The 26,706-nt window shown below is 31.8% G+C and overlaps 2 protein-coding genes across 2 annotated transcripts; one reads left to right on the top strand and one right to left on the bottom strand.

Moving 5' to 3' along the window:
• Positions 1 to 38: 38 nt before the first annotated feature.
• On the top strand, positions 39 to 12,464 carry LOC131847945 (probable ATP-dependent RNA helicase pitchoune). The gene is made up of 9 exons (XM_059197673.1): positions 39 to 726; positions 1,459 to 1,608; positions 2,311 to 2,475; positions 7,405 to 7,540; positions 8,383 to 8,545; positions 8,945 to 9,097; positions 9,497 to 9,664; positions 10,303 to 10,480; positions 11,454 to 12,464. Exons 1-9 carry the CDS (start codon positions 477 to 479, stop codon positions 11,456 to 11,458), a joined length of 1,368 nt encoding a protein of 455 aa, XP_059053656.1. The 5' UTR covers positions 39 to 476; the 3' UTR covers positions 11,459 to 12,464.
• A 545-nt stretch (positions 12,465 to 13,009) lies between these two features.
• Positions 13,010 to 20,455, bottom strand: LOC131847940 (probable ATP-dependent RNA helicase pitchoune). Its single transcript, XM_059197668.1, has 11 exons — positions 20,238 to 20,455; positions 19,370 to 19,441; positions 19,155 to 19,286; positions 18,364 to 18,624; positions 16,606 to 16,755; positions 16,090 to 16,254; positions 15,740 to 15,881; positions 15,252 to 15,411; positions 14,829 to 14,981; positions 14,430 to 14,600; positions 13,010 to 13,377 (listed from the first exon to the last, which is right to left on the bottom strand). The coding sequence occupies exons 1-11, from the start codon at positions 20,341 to 20,343 to the stop codon at positions 13,048 to 13,050; spliced, it is 1,842 nt and encodes a 613-aa protein (XP_059053651.1). The 5' UTR covers positions 20,344 to 20,455; the 3' UTR covers positions 13,010 to 13,047.
• Between the last annotated feature and the right edge of the window lie 6,251 nt (positions 20,456 to 26,706).

Raw genomic sequence — 26,706 nt, 5'->3', positions numbered from 1 at the left:
GTAATGATACGTATCATGTATCTGAGATTCATCGTAATCCTCTAGTAGTAAATTAGTGGATACCCCATCAAAATCCGTTAACTGGTTTACACAGAAACAAACAATAATAATATCAGAAATAGTTTAATATTTTTATAAACTAACATCCCATTAAAATATTTATAGAAAAGTATTTAATGTACAAATAAACCTAGGGAGCTTTATTATAGTGTAGATTACTGTTCCATCGTTACCATTTACACTTTTTTCAGTTGTCTTAAAAAAATTCCACCACGTCAGTCAATTGAGATTGAATATAACGTGGAACTAAACGCATTTGTTATTGCTGTCATGTGACTTCTGTCATCAATTTGTCATTGTCTTTTACACAGACTACTGAAATGGAAATAAAAACTAAAATAAACCACAAGATAGGTTACATTTTGTATGGTATCCAAATTTAATTTAATTTATTTAGTTAAGTACTTATTAAAGAAATGGATTCCGAAGAAATAATATCGCAATGCAATTTCTCTATGTTAGAAGGCAAGATTCATTCACAACTATTAATGGCTGTATTAAAATTGGGGTTTAATAAACCCACTAGAATTCAGGCTGAATCTTTACCCTATCTACTACTTGGCAATGATTTAATAGGAGCAGCGAAGACCGGCAGTGGAAAAACATTAGCTTTTCTTATTCCTGCTATCGATCGACTAATAAAATTAGGGTTTAATAGAAAACGCGGTAAGTACAGGTTATAGGGTCTAATATACATATTTTATACTCGATTTCCAAATACGTATTAATTATTATTTTTGTTATTATTTAGGTTTATTATATAACCTTTACAGTAGTAGTACACGATTAGTAACAGTCTTAGTTTTAGTTTATTTTGGTATCAGATAAGAGTTTCGCATAATAATATAATGTAATATATAATTCTGGCAAGATATGTGGATATATTATTTACTTGAAACCTTAATTTACTTATAATTTATGCACGGAACATATCACTAAGTGGACAAATCTTTATTACATTTCTTTAGGCAAATACAATGTATTATTACTTAATTCATTCAATTATTACTAAACAAATGGACAGACATACTGTCTGTTATCACCAGATGTGATAGAGGCATTTCTATTATTGAATATGACACTTGACATTTACCTACATTTAGCATTTGGTATTTAATTAATTCAACATGCCAGAATCTTCTGTCTCTTGAATTTAGTTTTGATTGGATATTAATGTCCAGGTGAAAATACTTTTTCTGTTGATTTATAATTCTAACTAAAAGAAAGAAATATAAATTGACAAGAAAAGTTTTTTTCGTATCAGCCTGATTTGAAGTCATGATGATGTGGCTTTAATTCAGGATAGTAAACCACTGGACATTGACTCTCTGAATTTGATCCACCATTTTAAAATGGGTAGATAAAAGATGTCAAATACAAATAAATTCTTATTTATAGGTCCTGGCTGCATAATAATATCACCAACAAGAGAATTAGCATTACAGACAAATGAAGTCCTCAAAAACCTGCTAAAAGATATTCCTATATCACATTGTTTAATAGTTGGAGGAGAAAAAAAAACAAAAGACATAAAAACATTAAAGAAAGGTAATTAATGAAAATTTTGTTACAGAATTTTTAGTTATTTCTTGTAAAATGACTTTTAATCCTACCAATAAGTATAATTATACTGTTTCATACAGGAATATTGTGTTAGTTCAATAAAGTTTAAGACGATTAAATTTTTAAATTGTTTGTTGATCTACTTACCTGAAGTAGAAAGGTTACATACTTATTGTGATATATTCTAATATTTTATTTTATCATTTCAAAAATATCATTCTATATATGAATCATGATGAATGATTGTTCTATTAGGCACATTGATTGAAGTAGAAAAAGTATAATCCATCACATTTAAAATAAGTATTGTTGCTAAGTAACTGCAATCGGAACGAAGTAAATTATATTTACAACTGTATACGTAATCCACTGAATATCTCTATCATGTTCTAGTGCCTGGTAAATTAGCAAAACAGAACAGTATTTCTATCTCTGGATTTCTTTATGACATTTGTCTGAACATGGTAATTTGTTATTCTTATTTATATTGGGAAATTAATTATGTTTCAATAAATTAAATTAAATTTAATTAATTTAATTATTGAATACAGTTTTGTAATAGAATTCTTAAGCTTAATTTGTCACTGCTGCCTCCATATCTTTTTTTTTTAATTCTTTAAGAATTTATATTATAGTATATAAAATGTAATTACTATACAAGTACTATATTTTATTACTTTATTTCAGGTGCCAACATTATTGTTAGTACACCAGGTCGTCTGTGGGATCATTTGCAAAACAATGAGAATCTAAACTGTGATAACTTAAAATGTTTAGTACTTGATGAAGCTGATAAATTGTTGGAAGCAGGTTTTGAGCGACATATCAGTGGAATTATAAATTTGTTGCCGAGTAAGTATGCTGTGGGTATATGTATATTATAAGTAAAAATATTTGAAACATTTTACTTTAATTACTTCTGAGTAACAGAAATAATAAAATAACAATTATTTTATTTTTTATTTTTATCCTCCAATCGGCTTACCAAGCCTTTAACAGATTGGTTGTGGGACTGTTGACGGGAGAGAATTATACCTCCAGTGAGGAAACTGTCTCATCGGTGAATAAGATCCCATGCATGGAGTCTCTTAAGCCTTCTGCATTGCAATGGGTCTCGTAGTGCTGTTGCAAGGATATTGGTATGCTATAGGGGCCTATACAATCTCTGAATACTCTTGTTCTGTGGTCTATTTCTTCTCTGATTGTTCTCATTCCTGTGTACTCATGCAATTCTGTTGTTCTAATGAATAGAGGTGCAGCAGTTATGGTTTTGAGTGCTTTATTCTGAAACCGTTGCAAAAACTCTATGTTGGAATTCTTTGCTGATCCCCATAACTCGATTCTGTATGTCCAGATTGGCTTTATTATGGTTTTATAAATGAGTATCTTATTTTCCATGGTTACATATGATCCTCTGCCTGTCAGCCAGTTCAGGTTTCTGAGCTGTGCATTCAATTCAACGCGTTTTTTTTGGATGTGTGTTTTCCACGTTTGCTTCCTATCAAGATGTATGCCCAAATATTTTGCCGAGTCTTGATGGGGTAAAATGTCATCTCCAAGTTTAATCGGTGGCCAGTTGTCTTTTCTCAGGGTAAAGGTGACATGTACTGATTTGCTGGAGCTCACTTTAATGCGTCACTTTTCCATCCATTCATGTACCTTATTCAGTAATGTTCGGATTTTCATTGTTGCAAAGTGCGGCAGTGTTATCGGCAAACGTAGCAGATAATATATTATCCCATGTTGGTATGTCTGACAGTGTACATAAGATACAGAATGGGACCCAAGGTGGAACCCTGCGGTACTCGGGCTTTTATATCTTGAAAGGTAGAGTAGGTGTCATTGATTTTGACTCTAAACAATCTGTCCTTTAAATAAGATTTTAAAAGTATGTAAAAGTTGTGTGGAAGGTGTTTCTTCAGTTTGAATAGCAGTCCCGGGTGCCAAACCTTGTCAAATGCTTGTAAATAGCAGAGCAGTATTACTTCTTCTCTAGAGCTTCTCTTATTTTGTTGACAACTCTATTGACTTGTTCAATTGTTGAATGGCCAACTCTGAATCCAAACTGATGTTGAGGGATAATTTCTTTTTCATTTAATACCTGTGTTAGCCTTCGTAAAATTATCTTCTCAAATAATTTCGATAAGGTTGGAAAGTAGGCTTATTGGTCTGTACGAAGACACAAGGTGAGGAGGTTTGCCAGGCTTGGGAATCATGACTATCTCTGAAACTTTCCATAGCTTTGGCACATGTCCAATCCTAATTATACTATTGAAGAGTTGTGTTATACCTACTATACCTTTTTTAGGAAGCTGTTGGAGAACTTCAGCTGTAATCAGGCAGAAGCCAGGGGCTTTATTTAATTCCAAGTTATTTATTTCTTTTTGGACTTCTCGTGGAGAGCAGCTTTTAATTGGAAGAGATAATTGGGAGTCAGCCCTAAGATAGTCAAGTATCTCTTTTTCGGCTTCTTCATCACTGCTATTTGGAGTAAAGACCTCATTTAGGAACTGTCCGAATGCTTCAGCACGTTGTTTGTCAGTTCTAGCCCAAGTATTATCCCTAGTTTTGATGGGGTGTTTCGAAACCTGTGGAGCCATTTTGCTACTTTTAACCATTTTCCAGAGTACGTTTTTAGCTTGTGAATCCCCAAGGTTAGCCAATTTATTTTGTAGGGTCTCTTCCTCAATCTTTTTAAGGTATTTTTTTAGGTCTGCAGCTGCTGTATTAAACGCTTTTTTGGCTTGGCTATGTCGACTACAATGCCACACCCTTCTAAGTCGTCTTTTTTCCAGGATTTTATATTTTATATCCCTGGGTATATTCTTACTACCATGTTTCAATGTGGTAGCTGGTGTGCTTTTCCATGCTGCTATTTGTATTAAGTTTGTTAATGTCATTGCGTAACCCTCTATGTCATCTTCCGTTTTAAGTGGTACTTTCATGTCGAGGTTTTCGTTTAGGTAGTCTCTGAATGCCTTCCAATCAGTTCTTTTAGTGTAGAGGCGCTCCTTAACTGGTCTTTCAATAATTGTGGTACTTATTGTGGCAATTACAGGCGTGTGATCTGAGCTACTGTCAAGACAACTCTCCACCTTTAAATAGTTGTTTGACAATCCTTTATACACAAAGAAGTCCAGAAGATCGGGTATTTTTTGTGGGTCTGTTGGCCAGTGACCTACATATACTAAGCACAGGTGAACCCACATGGTTCACCTGTGCTTAGTATATGTAGGTTATTTTTATCTATACTTTTTTTCATTTCGCGGCCCCTAGGTACGGTCAGTCGTGATCCCCAGTGAACGTTTTTGGCGTTCCAATCGCCTCCACATAAAAACCTATCTCCAAGAGTTTTGAAGTAGTTAGTGACTGCTTCTTCTTTTAATTTATGTTTTGGTGGACAGTATACAGCTGGTACAGCCATAGATCCTCTTTTATCCTGTAGCATTATTGTAGTTGCTTGTATTGGTTCCGTTTTATACTCCTGAAGGATATCGTGCTTGATGTGCTTCTTAATAATTATGGCTGTGCCCGCATGAGCTGTTCCATCGGGGTGGGATGTCGAATATATGCTATAATTTTTTAACCCTTGGTTGTATTGTATTAAGTATGCTTCAGATACAAGGAGTATATCAACATTCTCGTATTCCAATAGAGTTTCCACATCATACTTGTGCGTGACCAGCCCGTTTGTGTTCCAGGTTACTAATTTCAGAGTAGCCATTTCAATGAACAAGTTTGTTGATAACTGTTGTGAGAAGATTCATCATTGTTGACATTTGTTCTAATAGTTTATCTAGCTTTAAAGCTTGTTGTGTGAGTAATATTTCTAAATTATTGTTATGTGTTGCGGGTGCATTATGCATTTTTAAGATATCTGCATAGGATTTTGTTTCTGTGACATATTTATTAGTGTCTCTTGATCTCTCATTGTTTTGATATTGTAGTTGACGTTCAGTCGATTTATTTGATTTTTCTTCATTATTTCGTTTATTCTGTGTATTTACGATGTATGGTTTTGGTCTACTTGATTTCCTAGACAGAATTTCTTTATAGACCTCGCATCCTTTGTAGTTAGCGGGGTGCGCACCTTCACACAATGCACAGGTGGCGGCGGTGTTTCGGTCCTTTTTTGGACAATCCGATGTTTTGTGATCTTGTGCACACTTTACACACCTGAATGGCCGCATATAATAGTTTTTTGAATGTCCATACTGCTGACATCTTTGGCATTGAGGTATTGTGTTTCTTTTCTTAGGCTCTTCAATTACAATAATTTGATTATTAATCGATTTTATTGATTTAGCTGCACCGTTATTTGGGCCAGGCGTGAGGTTAACGAAGAAAGTTGATGTCGGCTTTATTTCGGGACCATACTTAATGTTGATAATTTCCCCTTGGAATTTATTTCCGGTTTTTTCGACTTCCTCGATTATAGCTCTATGCGGAGTTGTATGATGGAGCTTCTTTATTACTAATCGGCAACAGCGTTGATCCTTTCTGTTAAATATGGGCCTATAGGCCCTTTTCACGAACTAGGCTTATAATTTTCTTGTAAGCTTAAATATCTAAGGAATTTATTCTTAATTGATTTTTATTTATAATTTTAATTATATAATCATTTTTATCTGCAACAGTGTTAATTAATTCAATTAATTTGTTTATGTCCTCTATGCCATATAAAATAATAGGTGTAGGTTTGTTTGGATGTTTCTGTTTGGGTTCATGTTCGTCGTCTGTCAGGTCAATCTGCAGCGTGCTGTACCTGTTGGTGGTTTTGATTGTCTCAGGCGATGGCGATTGTGATAACTTTTTTCGTTTGTTAGCACCAGCTATTGGAACTCTTTGCCATTCAGGAGGACAAGGTGTGTTTTTAGTCAGTTCATTAGTCGGTGTTAGGCTTTTCTTTTCTTTTGTTGAGGGAGCTGTGATAGAAGTTTCAATTTGCGGTTTATTTCCGAGAGATTGACTTTTTTGACTATTCACAAACAAGCTTGGGTGGAAAGCCTGTTGAACAAATCCTTTTCCAGTAGCATTCACTGACAGTCATCCATGCCTGGTTACTCACCTCTATGTAGTCTTCGGTAGCTAATTTCACACTCCCTGGCCCGGGTACCAGAGAGCGCCGGGGGTTAGCCGGTTCGCATGACATATCACATTCATTATTTTCCATGTATTCATAAGAGAGAGGTGGGAGCATAGTAGCAGACGTTTCCCAAGCATCTGCCCTCGAACTTTTAGAGGTTATTTAGTTCCTCTTGGTTCTCGATCACCATTTTTATGGGATAATTTACCGCCGCCCGTGACTCGGCGACTTCGTTGACGAATTTTTATTTATGACTGACATGATGTTAAATAGGTATATTTCGTCGTTCTCAGCCAACTTTTTTCATCCGGGCTTGGGACCGGCATCGGGAGAGTTAAATAACAAGTGGGCTTTTTTTTAGAAGTGAAGAATGTTTAGAAATGGAAGATAATCCAATTAAATTGGGATGATAAATTTAATATAATCCTGATTACTATAGTGTGTGAAGTGTATCAGTTTAGACACATTTGTTGATTTAGCCATTACTTTATGAATAAAATAATATGTTAAGTCACCAGTGTTATAATATTTTATTAACTTATATATATATATAGTAGTAGTATATAATATCATAATTATTTATAAAATAAGCTATCTCTAAACATAGTATACATGTCATTTAATGGTGTCTGTAATATGGATTAATAAATTGATGTTTTCAATATGTAACAGGTGAATCTGTTTTTTTTTTGCAGAAACCAGACAAACAATGTTATTTAGTGCAACAATTGATAATAAGGTAGAGAATCTTGCGCGACTGGCACTCAGAAGTGACCCTGTGCTGATATCTATACAAGATAAACAATCTACTGTTACAGGGTTGCAACAGGGGTAATTATTCATAATACATATTACTGTTGCTCTATATATATATATATATATTATTTGTAATATGGATTAGGTGTAAATATTTACTTTTAAGTTTTGTTTGATATTGATAATTTTACTTCTAAAGTGTTTATTGTATATATTTATATATATATACATACATAGATATAATTAGTGTTAACAATCAACTGCCGCGAAATTAATATAATATCTAAAGATTATTAATTTTCTTTAAATTTATAATTTTAGAACACTTCTTTTTATATGTTATTTTTTTATATACATATTGGATTATTGTTTTACCATGGTTTGCAGCTACACGGTGGACTGTATGGGTGTTTAAATCATGAAAAGCTGTATTGATAATTTATTTACCGGTTATACGTCAGTCCATCGATTCGTTCAAACAAATATATCAAATATGCTTGAATGAAAAGTTTAATTATCAACATGTATTGCTTACGCTATATTGAATGTGACGGCCTCATTAGTTTCGCGGTTTAGCAGACTGCTTTACTTCCGATGGTCGTGGGTTCGATTCTTCGCACGGTACAAATATTAGTATTCATGAATATAAATGTTTTTATTGGTCTGGGTGTTTTCTATGTATTAGTACACATAGAAAACACCTAGACCAATAAAAACAATTATATTCATATTATGTAGTTACAAAAAAATCTAAGTATTTATATCAGTTGTTTAGTACCACTAACACAAGTTCTCCTTACCGTGGGAGTAGATGGCGCTGTGTTAATTGTCCAATATTATTTATTTATTAAATATATGTTTGTTGATTAGCTATATTAATTTTATTGAAAAACATTAAATAGAACGTTATATTTCAGATATTGCATATGCCCATTAGAATACAGGATTCCATGGCTATATAAAATGTTAAAGAAAACTAAAAAGCTCAAAGTTATGGTTTTCTTCTCCTCATGTAAGTCTGTGGATTTCCACTATGAATTTTTTAAAGCACATTGTGGAGCATCTGTTTTAAAAATACATGTAAGACTTCATTTTGTTTTTAAAATATTGTTAATTTTCTCCTTTGTCATTGGTTTATTTACTTTTAATTAAGTTATCTACTAATCTCTTAACCTTTTGGTACGTTTATAACATCTATTGATGAGACTGTATCTATTTTTTGTACTAAACTAATTGAAACTATTTTCTATATTATCATAAATATATATTATATTATTATCTACCTACCCTACAAGATATCTGTATCAAGAGTATGTGTGAGTTGACTCTTGTTTCTGATTTTCTATTTAGTTATCTTCATTACGGAGAAAGGGATTGTTGCAATAGCTATGTATTCTATCAGGACCTCCACGCGGTCCCAAAAATATACTAGGTTAATAAAGCTATTAAGACATAACCTTGTATATAATATTTTTTTAGGGTAAACAAACACAGTCGGAAAGGAAAAAAGCATTTAAGAATTTTGTTGAGGCCAAACAAATAGCATTATTTTGTACAGATGTTGCAGCAAGAGGATTAGATATTCCATGTGTGGATTGGATTGTTCAGTATGATCCACCGACTGATCCGAAAGTAAATATGATTACTATCGTTTATATTTATTATTGTTTTTTGCTAAATATGGCATATATCTTAGAATATAAAACTCGATTAGATTTTGTAAAAAGTAGTCAGCGTAAGTACCTCAGTTTCCCCTATTTTAGCCGCTAAGCAGCTAGTTTTGTAAGCCGCTACCGGTGTGAAATGAGTTAAGGCACATTATAATAGTGTCACATGATAATGGAATACCCATAGTGTATGTTACCACCTACCCATAGATAGGGCGTCAGTTTGTTTCAAATTACATAAAAAAAATTGTACTTAGTCAAACTACAATTAAAATCTTTTGTAAGATACGAATTCTCTCTGAAAATGCAGTAACAAGTATAATATTGTAAGTACTTTAGTTAGTAATAATTATTTACTTTCTAGGAATATATTCATAGAGTTGGTCGTACTGCTAGAGGATTAAATACAAAAGGCAATGCAGTTATAGTTCTCAGACCAGAAGAAGAGGATTTTGTAAATTTCTTACGTAAAGAAAAGATTTATTTAGATAAGTATAGTTATTGTGATCCCCAATTAGAAGTACAAGAAAAGGTGAGCCTAATTATTATTAATTAATAAATAAGTACATATACATAGATACAAGTTAGTATTACGAGAGTATTACGACATTGTACTGCTAAATCAAAATAAATACAATCTAATGAACTCGGCCTCTGTGGTCTAGTGGTTTAGCACACTGCTTTACTTCTGATAGTTGCGAGTGCGATTACTCTCACAGTGCAAAAATTTGTATTCCTGAGTATGATTATTTGCATTGTTCTGGGTGTTTTCTATGTATAATAAGTTTATGTAAAAAAAAACAATATTTCTAAGAGTTATTTAGGAACCATAACAAGATCTGCTTAGCTTGAAAACAGTTGGTGCTGTCGCAATTGTATTGCGTAATATTATTATGACACAGTTTTTAAAATAATTTTCTAACTATGTACTTCAGATCGTATGCAGGTACCAAAAAATCTGTGCTAGCTAGAATGTCTGTGTTAGTCATTTGTAATAAAAAAAATGGCATATTAATACTCGTGAAATGTGACGTCATGAACTCCTCTCTCCTTTTCGCATATTGCATAATTCGTCATTTCCTCCCTCCCCCGCCCAGTGACATATGGCTTAAATGCATAATATGTGAATGGCTTCTAATTATCATTTATTAATTTAATATAACTTTACAGTTAGAAGACGAAATACTTAAGAATGGCGTCATGAAAAAACTAGCAAGGCAAGCATTCCTCTCTTATCTTAGATGTTACAAATGTCATCCATTAAAGATGATTTTCAACATCAAAACATTGAATTTGAAGATGACGGCGAAAGCTTTTGGGTTTCGAGAGAAACCCGACGTTGATTTTTGTATCCTTTTATGAATTTCAGTATACATATGACAAGGAAAATTTACTAGTCATACGAGTAGTGCTCATAGTTTACGTTTTGCAATATACGTAATGTTGTGTTTAAGTAAAAACAGAACAATAGGCATACATTTCCCAAAAGGGTTCACAGAGAAATCAAAAGCGAACAAATTTCAAATTAATACAAAATTTATAAAAAGAATGGTGGAAAAGCTGCCAGCAATACGTATATATGCATAAAAGGGATACAGAGTATATTTGTATAGTATAACTATACAGTCCATGTACCTAATTTTGAAATAAATAATTTAGTATTTTTTTCAAATTAACAAACATATTAAATATACGACACAGTTAATAATAATGTACTTCTAGTAAGTACTATTACTAAACAATCAAGCCAAGTGATAATACATACACGAAGACATGAACTAATAGCTAATGCTTAAACGAGGAAAACTTTACTGTAAACATTTTCTATTGTTCTGTAAACATTGAATTTCCAGTTTAGTTAATATCTATTAAATATACGGATTTGATTGTTCAATTTCACATGCAAATGTATCTACTTTTAATCGTATCGTTTTACAGTTCCCCATTTGTGTTACAGAGCGGCGTATTACCTAGTGCTTTACTCACCTGAATTACGACCAAGAGGTCGTGAGTTCAAATATGGTCGAGACAAAAAAAAAACTTTGTGTCAATTTGTGTCTGACCGACTCTCCGGTGAAAGTAACACCGATATCAAACCAAAACTAAACTTCAAAACGACAGTAGGCTCGCGCGTTCCAACTTTGGATTCAAAATATACTAAAGTAAAAGAAATGTGGTCATGGTAAGTGTTGCCCTCACCTCAACATCGATAGTTGACAATGCCTCTGACAACCCTTTGTGGAATGACCGTCGAGGTGCTACATGTGTATATTGTTTTGTTATTATGGATATATTCAACAATTTCCTTAATTTATATACAGTATAATAAAATGAAGCAATACTAAACCTTTTGAGAGAATTGAACCGACAAGCGACAGCTTACTGTTTACTCATAAATCATTACATCGTTATCAGCCAAAAATAAATCAAGTATTATATAATAGTGACAGATATTAATATATAAGCATGCATTGATAATTAACATTGTATGCTGTTTATTGACAATATTATAATACTGATAAGTAAATCTTTGGTAGTTTTTATTACAAATTTTAATTCAAAAGTCAAACGTCAAAGTTATCTGAAGTTGTTAGTCATATCTTAAATCGTATATTATAAAAGCAAAATATTTGTATTTTGATGATATTGCTCGTTTTCACTAATGTCCACCTATGTTGAGGAGCTGCTTAATGTCAGCTTAAGGGTCCCCTAGAATGAAGATCGTATTCACTAACATTCCTAAGTCCTTAAGGATTTCTTATATTTTAGGACCTCCATGTATGATATATTTTATTGAAATAAGTGTTATTTAAATCCATAAAGAAGTTCATTTCTTTATGGATTTATATTGATACCAGATGTTCGTTCAAAGGCGAGACAGGTGTCGCATGAGTGTAGATTCAATTACGGTTACAAGTTGATCACCAATAGATAAGGTCATACCGTTTCCATTCAGTTGGTCAAGTTTCTGTACTAAATATTTGTGATCTCACACATTAAGTACCTCAATATTTTACTCCCTTGGCAATTCTTCGTGATAAATCGTGTGTGATATTAATTTTACAAAATGCGATGTGAGAGTTTTGTGTGTTCACTTATCAGTTATTTTATTTACCTTTCACGAGGTCGTAGGTCGTGTTGTAGATCCATTAGTAAAGTGAAAATAATCAATTACACGCCATTAAATTATTGTTGTTCTAGTAATTAGTGCACATTACACATAATCTAATCATCATATAATATAATAGCCTATTAACTTTCTATAGCTGGGTACGGGAGCCTGAGGTTCTACCTCAGGATTTATCTATTAATCGATTAAAATAAATACAAAATTTCATCTAAATCTAAGCCGTAGGTGACAAATATTCCTACAGAAGAATTATATATATTAAGATTAGCCTGCTAATATCACGATTGGTCAGTTTGCTTGTAAGGTCTAATTACAAGTTTTCTTTCTCTTCTGTTATATGTATAATGTTCCTGTCTCCATTTCTTACATATTAATAGGTTTTTCTGTTTGTAATTTATCACGATGGTTTCCAGGGGAAACCGCGTGGAGGTCAACCTTACATAATATGTTACTATTAATATGAGATTTTTATTATTGATGATAAACATACCAATAATATATTCTACAAATATTAGTTGGAATTGGCGACGGGGAATATAGAGAGTATGTGGCATTTGAATAGGTTAAGTAATTGATGCAGCCAAATACATCTTACACAGCTCTTATTTACAGAAAAGGTATTACTTTCAAATTCTAAGTTGTGGTATATAAATAAATGTTCCATGCTTGTGTTAAATCCTCATGTGTTTTAGTTATATTACATTTTGTTTTGTTATTTTAAAGGGATTTTTAAATAATATACCAGACCAAATTATTAAATTAATGTTTTATTCAATAACATAAATTCAACTTATAGAACGTTGATTCCCACCCTTTTGCCTATAAATTTTTGTTTTTTCTGCTTTCTTTTTATGATTGTTCGGAGCGTTGAGGGATTTGAAGTATCCGTAACCACCGCCACCTTTCCTTTTCGATGGTGGACCTTTATTAGCTACCTTCAGTTCTACAGCTGGTGGTACTGTGAAACCAAAGGATTTTGAGACCTTTGCCAAATCAATTGTGTCAATGTCGAATATTGTCTTGAGGTGGTGCGAGTCATAAGCCCTTAAATAACTCTTGAACGCTTCTTTCGCGGACTGATTCAGGAAGTAATTTCTTGATATTAATTTCTCCAACTGCAATTAAAAAAAATTTTTAGGTATTGTTTTCTTTCAGACCGAGGTAGAGTTTCAACACGTAATTATTAATCATATGTATACTGTCAATAAGTCATCTTCGTGGGTGCCTCAGTCTTACCTAATTGAGCCGCCAAGCACTTACTTTTATAAGCTCTGTTTGTGTGTCATGTAATATTCTAACCGTAATTCAAATACAGACACATCTATGGGTATGTATATTATATTTCTAGATTAAGCAGTTTAATTACAGGACAAGAGGTGCGACATCTTAGTCCGCTGGAGGTCAGCCGTCACCTTGTTACCATTCCATTTACATTAGAAGAGAAAAACACTGACAGTGTCTGTCAGTGTTCTTCTATAGCAGGTGGCATACTTAGGCTTATGGCCTTGTACAAGTATTTTAAATTAAATTAATTAGTATTAAATAAGCCCCTTGGCATTTAATCAGCGAAATGTTAACAAAAACGTATATTGCCTCTTAATTAATTATCGCTACAGTTTCATTCAACAGATAAACCAATGTTTTGTATAGACGAAAATAAACTCAAGCTAACATTGTTGCACGTGTTATCTTAAAGTAAGATAATTGTAATTTCACATACATATAACAAAAAACAATCGTATGACATAATTAACGGGTTTTTACTAGATTATTTATTTGAGTGCAGATTAAAACTCTTGCCACGATGTAACATCCTGATGATATGGCGGTAATAAACAAGCTGAAGAGTTTTATGAATTATGCATAGCATATTAACATGAAAAACTTAATTTTTACCATACGGCAAATGGCATACAGAATTCAAAGACAAAATACTTTATTTATCGAACATCTTTTTGTTTTATATCAAATCAATATTTTTTATGACTATACCTACCTTACCTAATTCAGTTGAGAAGAACAAGTAAGAAACTGTAAAAATGTACTTCACATTGAGTAGTATAAAAAAATACAAAAGAAAATCTTATCGGAAAACATAAAAATAACGGACATATCAACGTGACCTGCGGGATTTTTATTAAATAAAATAATGATTAGGTAAACAAACCTGTAGTTGTATATCAGCCACTTTGTTCCAAGAGAATTCAAACTCGTTAAGTGTAACTTTTGATTGTTTCAAATAACGCAGGAAGCCGAGTTCTTCAGGACGTAAGAATAGTAAAGCATGACCGCTAGTTCCGAGGCCTCTGGCTGTTCTCCCAACTCTATGGATGTATTCCTATAAGAAAAATTATTACAAGTTTTATTTTCAAGGATAGACAACCTGGTTATAATCCATTATTAATAACACTAACAAAAATCATCAACATTAATTAAACAAATATAAATAAGAAATCCATTTGAAAACAATAGTTAATTGAAGTTGTATCATAGCGAAATTGATAATGCCCAAGGGTTATTCAACTTAAATTATTATATTCACAAAATAACAATTTCATGATTTTACCTTCGGATCATCTGGTGGGTCATATTGTACAATCCAATCAACAGCAGGAATATCAAGCCCTCGAGCGGCTACATCAGTGCATAGTAGTATTCCAGATTCTGCATTGCAGAATTGAAAGAATGTTGTCGTGCGCTTTGTTTGTTGTTGTTTACCCTTAAATTATAATAGAAGAATATAGTTTCTTTGTCATTTATTTTATTGAAATAAGAAAGAGATTAATTAATTAATTAATTAAGATAAAAAAATAATGAACTATTTACATCAAAAATATTTTTATAATTAAGCATATTATTTTATAGTTCCAGAAGAAATTTAAAGTAGGTCTAAACTTTACATGCAAATTAAGTAATTCAGTATAGCTAACACAATGAAATACTGTGGTGTGGTTAAGTATTGAAATAAATTAATTTGTGTTATACTTACATGTATAGACATTACAGGTAGATCAATATAGTTAAATAATTCATGATGGTATTTAACTGACATGCAAGTTGAAAGAAAGACCATAACTTTCTTCTTCCTGTTCTTTTTTAGGAATGTGAAGAGAACCATCATTCGTTTTTCTGATGGACACACAATATACCTAAAATTAACATAATATTTATAAATTTACTTATGACAAAGTACAAAGACATTTTTCATGGAAACTAGAAGTTATTTTATGACATCTGTGGTCCTGTATATTAGACAGTTACCATTTTTCGTCACGTGGGCCATTATCTGTTTCGAATTTCTATAATTAAATCTAACCTATAGCAGTTGCTTTAATAATATGTTTAAGTATTAGTCACTTTTATCAGAAATTATGTTTTTAAAATAGTAATCAGTTTTTTAATATCGGTAAAGGTTTTACTCTAAGAAGTAGTACAGAGTTTTTTACTATAACAAAATAATGCAAACATTCAACATACCCTTGCTCCAATGAATCAACAGTGGCTTGTTCCCTGTGGTCATCAACACCAACATACACTGGTTCATGTTTCACAGCAAGAGCAGTCAACGCTTCTGTCTTCTTAGTTTGTGTTGCACTGAACAACATTGTTTGACGTCGTTCTAAAATAAATATTTCCATGTAAACACTAGCTGAATTAGTCATTTTAGGTAATTTTAGTATATTTATTAACATCGGACATTTCACCCTCTCATAATTTTTATCACTATACAAATGTTGATAGGTAGCACAAATGTAGGTTAGCATATAATTTACTACTACACTTCTAAAATCACATTTAAAGGAAAGTATAATTACTCAATGGCTTACTTGGCAATAACTTGATGATTTGTTTAACTTCCTCTTCAAAACCAATTTCCAATATCCTATCAGCTTCGTCAATGACAAGGCATTGAAGGTTTTTGTATAGAAAATCTGGTGTGTTCTGCAAATGGTCTAGCAGTCGACCTGGAGTTGCTACTAAAATGTTGATACCTGTTGAACAAATTTTTATTTTCTATAAATTATACCTATATTTTTTTCAATCGATGAAGTAATGCATAACTAGTTGTATTATGGTAAGAAGCTAATATAAGAGCTGTAATATTTTTGGGATTAGTAGTCGTGGTCAACTAAAATTTTTAAACAGTTTGAAAGGAGAGGTAGACCATCATAAAAATCGACTGAATTATATACCATGTCATATTACTATAAATTAATAAAAGCTTTACTTAGCTCGAAGCTAGATGGGATTGTGAGTTATCCTAGGTTGTTACTATTACTCATAATAATTATATATTTATAATAGTTGCGATAATGCAAATATTTGCATTAATTTCAATTTACCTTTTGATAATTTCTGAGCTTCTGTACTTCTATTAGCACCACCCATCACCAAACCATAAGTATGATGGTGGTGTTTCATTAATTCCATCAACACTCCAAATGTCTGCATTGACAACTCTCTTGTAGGAGAGAGTATAATCACGCCCGTACCTACAAACAATTAATATATGCTTTATAATGAAAATTAAATGCAACAAATTATGTATATTTCAGTGGTGTCATGATCAGATATCCATTCTGTATTCATAAAACAACTCAGACAAGCTCCTCAATCTCCAGTATTCATGTGACATCAACTATAAATGTACCTCAACAGTTTTCACTGGAGATTCTATTTATCGATGATCTCAAATAAATACCTTTGTGGATGTATGGAGTTGTGTTTCATATTCGCCTTTTTATCATCATTTCACATTTTTCAACTACAATCCTACTGATATTACTTAGATACGCTAGTATTAAAATAGTTCGTAATGTACTTTAAAACTTTTAATTTTAAATTCAAGAAGTAAGAAATTTAAATCTTCTTAATACATGTGTCTTGTCTGGGACAATGCAGGTATTGAAATAGATGGAAAAAAACTCAATCATTTACGATTCGCTGATGATTTGGTACTCATGACAGATAGCCCAGAAACTCTACAAATGATGCTTGAACTTATAAAAGTGAGTAAAGAAGTCGGGTTAACAATAAATAAGACAAAAACTAAAATAATGACCAACAAAAATGAAGTACCAATCAAATTAGAAAAAGAACATATAGATTATGTAACATCATATATTTACCTTGGACAACTCATCTCAATAAAAGACCAAATGGAACAGGAAATAGAAAGAAGAGTTACAAGTGCATGGAAAAGATACTGGTCATTGAAAACTATAATGAAAAGCAAACAATACCCCATTAACTTAAAAAAGAAACTTTTTAATACCTGTATCTTACCAATACTAACATACGGATGCCAAACATGGGCAATGACCAAGAAAAATATGCAAAAACTTGTAACATGCCAAAGGAGTATGGAGAGAAGCATGTTGGGTTATAACAGGAGAGATAGAAAGAGAGCGATGGACATAAGAGTTATCACAGGTTGGGATGAAGTTACAACTAAAATAAAAAGGTTGAAGTGGAAATGGACAGGTCACACACTAAGGGGAAATATGAGATGGACGAAAACTGTAACTGAGTGGATTCCCCGTCATAAAACGAAACGAAAAAGAGGAAGACAGTACTAGAGATGGTCTGATGACCTTAGAAAGATTGCCGGCCCACTGTGGCTCCGATTGGCAAAAGATAGGAACACATGGAAAACACTGGAGGAGGCCTTTGTGTCTAAAGGACACGTTGACTCAGAGACTGATGTGCAGAATTAGAAGTAACATAAAATGTATATATAACTAATATTTCTTTTATATTTTAAACTTTTAATCAAATATTACGATAGCTTGTATAATTTTGTGTCAATTAATAAAGACTTTGAATTTGAATTTGAATTTGAATACATGTGTCTACATGTTGCATTTAGGAACTGATTTTATTTATTGTGTTTTAAAAAGGTTCTAGGAAAATATTTTTTTTTACTTTTTAAACAAGCAGTAATGGTAAATTTACATTCTTATGTAAAGTCAGTAAAGTAAATAATAAAACTATGATGAAACTATATATAAAAGCTATATTATATATAAAAAAGGTTCTATATTAAGACATAAATAGTATACATGTGTCTCAATTATATTTTTGGTGTCAATGAAACTTACCATTTCTGGGCTTAAACTTGAGTTTATAAATTAAATCAATAGCAGGTATGAGGAAGGCAAGTGTTTTCCCTGATCCTGTTCTTGCTGCACCAACCAGATCTCGCCCTTCGAGCAATGGTGGAATTGCCTTTGCTTGAATTTCTGTCATAGTGGTGAAGCCCATATCTCTAATACCCATAAGTGTGGCTTCACAAACTTTGCTCTCCAAAGAGGAAAATTTCTGATCTGATAGTATGCCGAGACACAAACTAGAACCAGGTACTGAAAAAGAAACCATCGCAGTTTGTTAGTATATATAATAATATTATAAAGAAATAAAGTTAATCACTTTAGTTTTTTAGGGTAATCAGATCTACTTCTGATCCTATTTTGAAAAATGTTTTAGTGTTGTATCTAGTATGCTACATAATACCATACTGCATTTAACAGGCAGGGAAAATTATATGCAGAGAAAGTTGCGCAGGTCAGTGTCAGTATGTTTTATATATCAAAAATTGAGAGTTGGTATCTATTATATATACAAATATATGGTATATATAAAATTAAATACATAAATGGTTATAAAATGCAGATTTGATGCAGACAATAAATTTTTTGAAGTATTATTAAATAGAATATAGTACTGCTTACTGTATTTCTAATAATACAATTAAAAAAATATATAAATGAGGACTATTAATTTTTATTTTAACATTTCCTACAAATTACTTTTTACTATGCAAGGTATTCACTACAATGACAAGGGGCATATTTGTTGTACTCTAAATAATGAATATTGTTTTTATACATACATTGATTGTCTTCATTGTCAGGTTTACTTTGAATTTCATTATCAGAATCCTCCTGGTCACTACCTACATCTGTATTATCACTCTCTGGTTCCACTTCTTTCTTAATTTCAACTTTTCCTTTTTTTCGTTTTTCTATAAAAAAAATAGCAATAAAATACACTTATTATTCTATTACCATGTCTATTTAATATTTCAATTAATTATGTATTACTTACTTTTAGGAATAGGTTTTTCATTTGTTTCATTTGTCTCAAGTGGGCGCTTTTTCTCTTCAGACGGTTCTGCTTCTAGAAATGATTAAAAGGATAATACAACAAAGTACTACTCTATATTAACCATACACAATGTATGACTATGGTGTGGTAAGTGTTGTTACTGTTTAGTAAATTATGATATGAAGACTGCATACATACAAACATACACACCCTAGATTTAATGCTAGTGGCATTAATATTCTTAAACTTAACAATTTATTTTACATAATATTCTAACAATTCCGATCATAGTGTGTTCCACTCAATGTTAATACCTTATTAACATCTGTATTCATAAGTATGATTGATTGTATCAGCCTGGCTGTTCCCTGTGGGTATTATGAATGTATTTATAAAAAAATCTAAGTTAAGTCAGTTGTCTGTTACCCGTAACACAGGTTCTGCTTATATTGGGACTAGATGGCCATTATGTGGATTGCCTAAGGATATTGTTATTGTTATATATTACTATATCTTGACCCTCCAGAATAACTCATAAATACCACGGGTATAATATGTTTATGTGCCACGGTCACAAGTGTGTGTATGATCACAAGTTTCGTCAGATGTCCATTTGACTGTAAGTTATTCGTCATCTGACACCAGTTCGCATGTTTTTATAACTACAAGCTGGCGACTAAAAAATGAGGTAAAATAAGACATCTACTTTTAGTAATTTATTATTTAAACTAAATATAGATAAATGATGTTGTAGTTTAATTATTAAGTTAATCACACCATATTTAAGTGAGTATGTATAATTTTGATTATTGTATATAATATAATCCGTTTTTACCATTTACAAAACTTAATGAGGTTATGAATGTACCTGTAACATGGTTGGCCACATTGTTTGATTTAAGACTTGTAAGTTTAGCTTTTTTCTTCTCCCTTTTTTTAATTTTCCTCATCAATATTTTGTCTGGTGTAGGCATTTCGTTTTGTTTATTATTTAATACAAAAGCAACAAACGTGGAAAATTCACATTTATACACTATTTTTTTAATCTATTACGTTTCACAGATATTGTCTATTATATACTTTTTAATTTATTATGTTTTACGGCTCTAGATACAAGTCCTTTTGAGCATAACCTTAACTTTTAGTGTTGCCTGTTAAACCGCTATCTTTTCTTCCATTCGTATAAAAGTCCTCTAAAACTGCTGGTATTTAATAAAAATCTCCTAATAATGAAATGTGTATTATCAATCCTTATAAATTATGGTATTTTTTAATATCCCAGGACAATATTGTAATAAATTCCGTTTTTTTTATACTTGATGGGTCAATAAATCTGATGGTTTATTTCTGCAAGGCCTTGTCAAAAATCTCCACAAACCAATTATATTCTTTTCCTTTCACAAATTCCACTCTATTATTCTTACCAAATTTCTCCTTCGTCCCCATTCCGTATATATAATAGTAGATTACCTATAATAGTAATAGTACATAGTGAGATAGTAACTGGGACATTATTTTTATTGCTATGTTATATATTTTACATACATGGAATTTATCAAATCCATAGGGTGAAAAAAAAAACTATGTTTGAATTTTAATCCCAAATTATAAACTTAATTTTCAATTTAGTTCAGATATTCATGAAATAAATTCATTTATGCAATCTTATAAGAAAGTGAAAGTGATTGTGTCGGCTACGTATTTCAAAAAAATATCGTTTTAACTTACTCTTTGTGACAGTCATATTACTATTATTATATTAAGGGAACTGGATAATTAATTACTATGCCACTTGAGAATATTACAAACAAACTTACATTCGTTTCGTACAGTACCTATATGGTATCGTATAGTTAATTACTGTATAAAAGTCCAAAAAGCAGATTTTATAAGACTTATTATGTAAAATTAAAAAAATCACTTGATCTTTCCGATAAGAAAACCCCAGGATACTACAATAAAGAAAACGTGGTCAAAACACCTTGATTTTCTTTATTTTATCGTAGAATAATTATTTAATAACAATGTTTTAAAAGTTCAATGTGGTCAATATAATACCTATATATTGTTTAGAAGAACCTACGAAGAAGTGGCTATGTAGGTATTGCAGCGCGGTGGTTATACTCATCACTGTAGGGTTAGATATGGATGTTGTGATGGGGTGTCGCTACATAATATATTATTTTTTGTAGTATGTAGGTAGTGAGTATAACGGTGAAATAATTGTACCTAATATTTACTGTATCAATTCAAATCAAATTTATTTGCACTAAACAGGTTTACATTGGTTGTTATTGTAATATAATGTCCCATTATGTTTTGCCTCATTAGGCATGTAAAATATATAAATATTAAATATTATTTAGTATAATATTGTCATCGGAGAATTATAAATACATATTATTATTATTACATTATCATTCATTTTAAAACTCGTTTACGGAGTAAAAACATTTGTCGAGTATAACCAATTATTTAATTTATATGTCAATCGTCCTCGTGGAAGAGTCTTTATATTATCTGGTATTTTATTAGAAATTATTATCGCCGTAGGGAAGACATTATTTCTGACCATAGTTAATTTCGTTCCATGTATATACAGCTTCGTTCCTACTGTAGATCTTTGACTTCTTTGGCTCATTTCTTTATTTTTAGGAAATCTGGATTTTAAATTACAAATAACACTATTTGTTTAATATACATTCCAGTTAAGGTCATTAATCTATGTTTTTAAATAGTTGGTTTGCACGAGTCCTATAGTGGAGTCCGCAGATAGCCCTAATGTATTATTTCTGAATTTTAAGGACTTTATCTGTTTTGTTCCATTTCCCCATAGCATCAGACCGTACTGTAGTGTTGATGTGACATACCCGTAATACGCATTTAACGCTACTTCCAGTGATGCAACTTCTTTAAGACGTCGTAAGGCGAAAACGAATCGATTTAATTTGTTACATACTTTATTAATATGTACCTCCCAATTAAAATTTTGATCCAACCATACGCCAAGGAATTTAATAGATGACACTTCTATCTGTTTATCATTGAATTTAATATCTAATGTTAGATTATAATATCTAATGTAGGCTTTAGTGGTACGAAATTGCATATATTTTGTTTTCTCAAAATTGACAGTATATTAGATATTAGTAAATTTATTGGATATATGTGCTATATGGCTTATAAGTAACGCGTTTATTCGACGCGGAGTCGCGACGTAGACTGATTTTACATTAAACTTAAATCTATGTTAGTGGAGACGTAAACTAATAGAAGGCTCTTAAGTGTTGACAGAAATATTACAAGTGTAGGCACAGTACTTTTACTTACATTACTATAAATCCTTTGAGGGTCTAATTCTACAGTACGAACATAAAAATATTATACTATTCTATTCTAATCTAATAACTAAATCCACATCATTAATTAGCTCTATTCAGTGAACTATGGTATTTTGATACGTCAGCTACTAGTGCTGCCTTACGTACGTATATAGGTAAGGAAGGTCTGGAGACTATGGGTCCCATTGTTACCAAAGTATACTTTTGCCTATTGTATTTAATTCTCCACGATTTGACCATATGAAAGACACCTACTCACTTCCAGTCCCGCCAGCTTAATCCGTACGTATACCTAATAGTAACGGGACAGTGTACCAATTGGTATCTGGTCGGCCGGGCCTCCACACTAAGTGCCAATTGACTCAGGTGAGTACAATCAGCTATATACATATATGCACATCCTATCCTTCGCCACTAGGGCCCCGGTAGCGTCTTCGATAAGCGTAGGTTGCATGGTATCATTAAAAAAGTAAGGTATAATAATAGCAGTTACCTATGTTGTTTTATAATGAACACGTGTTCCAATAAGTACATTGTACATAGGAAGCGGTAAAGTATTGTATTGAAACTAATATTAACAACGTAAGTAGGTACATAGCCGCGACATCACAGTCCTATTAAAGTCTTAATTGCTTCCCCGTTCCCTAATTACTCCGTCCGTGCTTGTGTCCCGGTGTTCTCTTATCAATTATGAGAGTACGTCCTTTACGAGATTACATACCAGTCGTACCCATTTCCGATTGCAAAGTTTGTTGTATGGTACACTACGTACAGAATATAATGGCGTCACTAATTGCGGTTCCAATATCTGGCTAAGTAATTGCAATGTTTAGCATCATCAGGTACTTGTGCACTACAGGAATTTGTGCATATATTGTAATAATACTAATATTATGTATTGTTACAATATATGCACAAATTATTTTCAAAGGAGCATTCTGCATAAAGTTTGGACAACATGAATTGTTCTCTTACAAATTGATCGTTATAGATACATCTGCCTCTTCTCTCCACTGTATGGTTTGTAGTACGGACCTAGTTACCGGTTGTTATAATCATTAACCGTTCCTAGCTTTAACTTCATGGAATAAAGCCGAAAAGATAAACACAAACATAAATTCATTAGTTTTCAGTACCCATGCATGCTTTTATAGACGGCATAACTCGCTCCGTAAATTATCTAAGCTACGAGCGCTTTCAAAACTTTTAATGGAGTCAATTTGGCTTCGCATTCAAAACACCTAACGTACACCTACTTATGGAGAAGCAAACCAGGTAAACACGATTTATACTAACATTAGCGCCTAGCTTTTTATATATGAGTCAATATATCCTAAAAGTATATTGTTTTTCCAATGTGTACAGCTGTCAAAGAGCTCATTTCCGTTAGCAGCCATAGATTCAGCATTGAACAAGCATGTTATAATGTCCAGGAAAGTTCCACTTTATTCAGTCTCATTATTTATGAATAGGTACATAAAAGGTGGTCGTAGTTTTTCTCGTGTGCCAGTATTTACGTCTGTACGATATTGACGATTTTTCCTCTTTTATTTCCAATGCCAGCACGTACATTCGCTATGTATAGTATTTGCTACACACCTTTCTGAAAATTCGTTCAAGTGCAAAGCATATACGAGTAGAACGGAAAGAGGGAGTGCATGTTTTAATCGAAATGTAAAGAAAAAAAAAATTGAAACGACCCGTGGCAGTCACGGGAGTAGTTTTGAAAGTGTGCCAAATAGTAGTTAAAGTTTACCGATCTCAACGTTGGTTAGTTACCTACTTAGTGTAAAATACTTTTCTTGAGCGCTGCTGAAAATATGTAGTCAAGTCAGCTTGTAATAAAGATCGATTAGTTTATAAACGCTTTATTATAAAAATATAAAAAATATTATGTTGTTAGTTAGTGAAAATATTTATTTTCTATAAACTAACTTCATAGATATAAAATGAATGTAAACAGGTATATGTTTAATATACCTACTTTAGTTAGGTTTACTCCGTTAGTCAAAACAGTAAAGTTATCAAATGGCATGCCTATTACATATCGCCATCTAGTCCTAAACAAGGCAAGGTTTGATTATGACTATTAAATAACTGATAGATAACTTAATAATTTCTTTTGTGATTGAATAGAATACAAAATATTATCAATATTATTGAAACAATATCAAGATCATGTAAAACAATTAAAAGAAATATCGGTATTGATAAACAGTAGAATAGATATACAGTAGAATCAATAATAAATATAAGAGGTACTATATGTAGTTCAATATTCGGAAATCGAATACCGTTAACAATCGGGTTGAAGGCAGTTAAGAACTTTTAATGGAGCAATTTGGAGGTGTATTGAAAACAGCCGCCTTGCGGAAGCGACAGAATTGGACTTGGTGCAAGCAAGCTTCACTTCAACCTATTTAGAAAATTCAAATGTAATTTCGCATAGAAAGTAAGTAAAATTTATATTTTTAAATAAAATAAAAAATTCATTTGGAATTTAGGGATACAACCTAAATAATAGGCAAAATATTTTGAATACGCTATAAAAGGTGTGCACGTTATTAAATCTGTGGATTTTTTAATACTATTATTTTATTATTTATTTCAGGATACTAAAGCCATGTTATAAATACCTTATAGACTAACATACATATGAATTAATATGATATAACAAATATATTAATATGTCTGAGTGGTCACGGCACGTATTATTAGATATTACTACTTATCAATATGTAAAATACATGTAAAATTATTTATATTAAACAAATATTAGTTATTTTCAATTACTACATCAAATTTAAAAACAAAGTAGTCTCTTTTTAAATGATGACTGAATAATAAACGTAACTACTTATATAACTTTCTATATATATATATACACTAGTATCTAATTGCATACATGAATAAGTACAAAATAGTGTAACTAAAGCAATACTAAAGTCTATTTAATATGTAAAGCATTCTCGTCCACTAACAAAGTTAAAATAATCTGATATTCAAATACGAGTGATGAGTGCTGTGACAGTGCAGAGGGAATTTTCACTAACAACTTAAACCAACTTCCCAGATTATGACGTTCCATGGGAATCCCTGGATAGACTCGAATGTTACCTATGTCAACATTTAATATTGTAGACCGTACGTATTCTGCGCCGAGGCGGAGGCAGTTTTGCATGAAGCTATAACTAAATGCGGTCCATTAAAAGTTCTGACAACATTCAGATCCCGAAATTTAGTCTTAGCTAACAATCTGGAGATTTGTAACTTTCTATATTGATGTAAGTATGTATGCATGTTCAATAAATATAGCTATCAGATGGATCTATATCTATAGAGATAGATAATAGTAAAGCATTATTTCTTTTAAACGCGTAAGTAGGTATATATAAAGTTTATACATTTTGTAATAATTTTATTTATTGTACAGTCATCGATTAAGTAGTTACATCTGCATAGATAATGGTTCGTGCGATAAAAAAGATTTGGGTTAGGTATACGAACTTCAACACACAATGCCATTATGTTGTATTATTTGTTATTTGCTGGATAAATATACTCTGCTTATATAAATGTTACAATATTAAGGTCTCAACTGCAATTTTATTAGATGTGGTCTTTATAATATTAAACCAAATTAAGGTTTACGAAGAGCAAAATGAACGTGTAGGTACTAATGGGAAAGATACAAACTGTACGAAGAGGTTGTATCGCTGGAATTTCGACGTTGAACTAAGTGCATAAAGTACGTATTTCTATGTTATGATTGACCAGATATATCAAGAGCCCGTCTGGCGGTTTTGCAGAGAACTTCGAACGCAGCGGTCTGGACGCCTTCCCTCGGGATATGGTATGGTTCGTGTCTTAATGCTGACTAATGCATAAATAAAATTTATGTATTTTAAAAGAACGAGCCAGCATTAGTTCAATTATTAAAAAAGAAGTTCTCTCGTAGCCTTGAAATAAAATCTTTTGTATATAATATTAAGTAAT

This window comes from Achroia grisella, unplaced genomic scaffold (genome assembly GCF_030625045.1).
Source record: "Achroia grisella isolate CSIRO2021 unplaced genomic scaffold, CSIRO_AGI_Agris_v1 utg544, whole genome shotgun sequence".
NCBI classification, from domain to species: Eukaryota; Metazoa; Arthropoda; class Insecta; order Lepidoptera; family Pyralidae; genus Achroia; species Achroia grisella.
Note: the sequence above shows the minus strand (reverse complement) of the source record. Positions and strands in the feature narration are given on the sequence as shown.

What these genes read in the sequence shown, in the direction of transcription:
- LOC131847945 (XM_059197673.1), top strand. Translation starts at nt 477, where the DNA reads ATGGATTCCGAAGAAATAATATCGCAATGCAATTTCTCTATGTTAGAA. An exon ending in CATAAAAACATTAAAGAAAG is followed by an intron (nt 1,609 to 2,310) that starts GTAATTAATGAA and finishes ACTTTATTTCAG; the next exon opens with GTGCCAACATTATTGTTAGT. An exon ending in AATTATAAATTTGTTGCCGA is followed by an intron (nt 2,476 to 7,404) that starts GTAAGTATGCTG and finishes TTTTTTTTGCAG; the next exon opens with AAACCAGACAAACAATGTTA.
- LOC131847940 (XM_059197668.1), bottom strand. Translation starts at nt 20,343, where the DNA reads ATGCCTACACCAGACAAAATATTGATGAGGAAAATTAAAAAAAGGGAG. An exon ending in TGAAAAACCTATTCCTAAAA is followed by an intron (nt 19,287 to 19,369) that starts GTAAGTAATACA and finishes TTTTTTTTATAG; the next exon opens with AAAAACGAAAAAAAGGAAAA. An exon ending in TGACAATGAAGACAATCAAT is followed by an intron (nt 18,625 to 19,154) that starts GTATGTATAAAA and finishes TTTCTTTTTCAG; the next exon opens with TACCTGGTTCTAGTTTGTGT.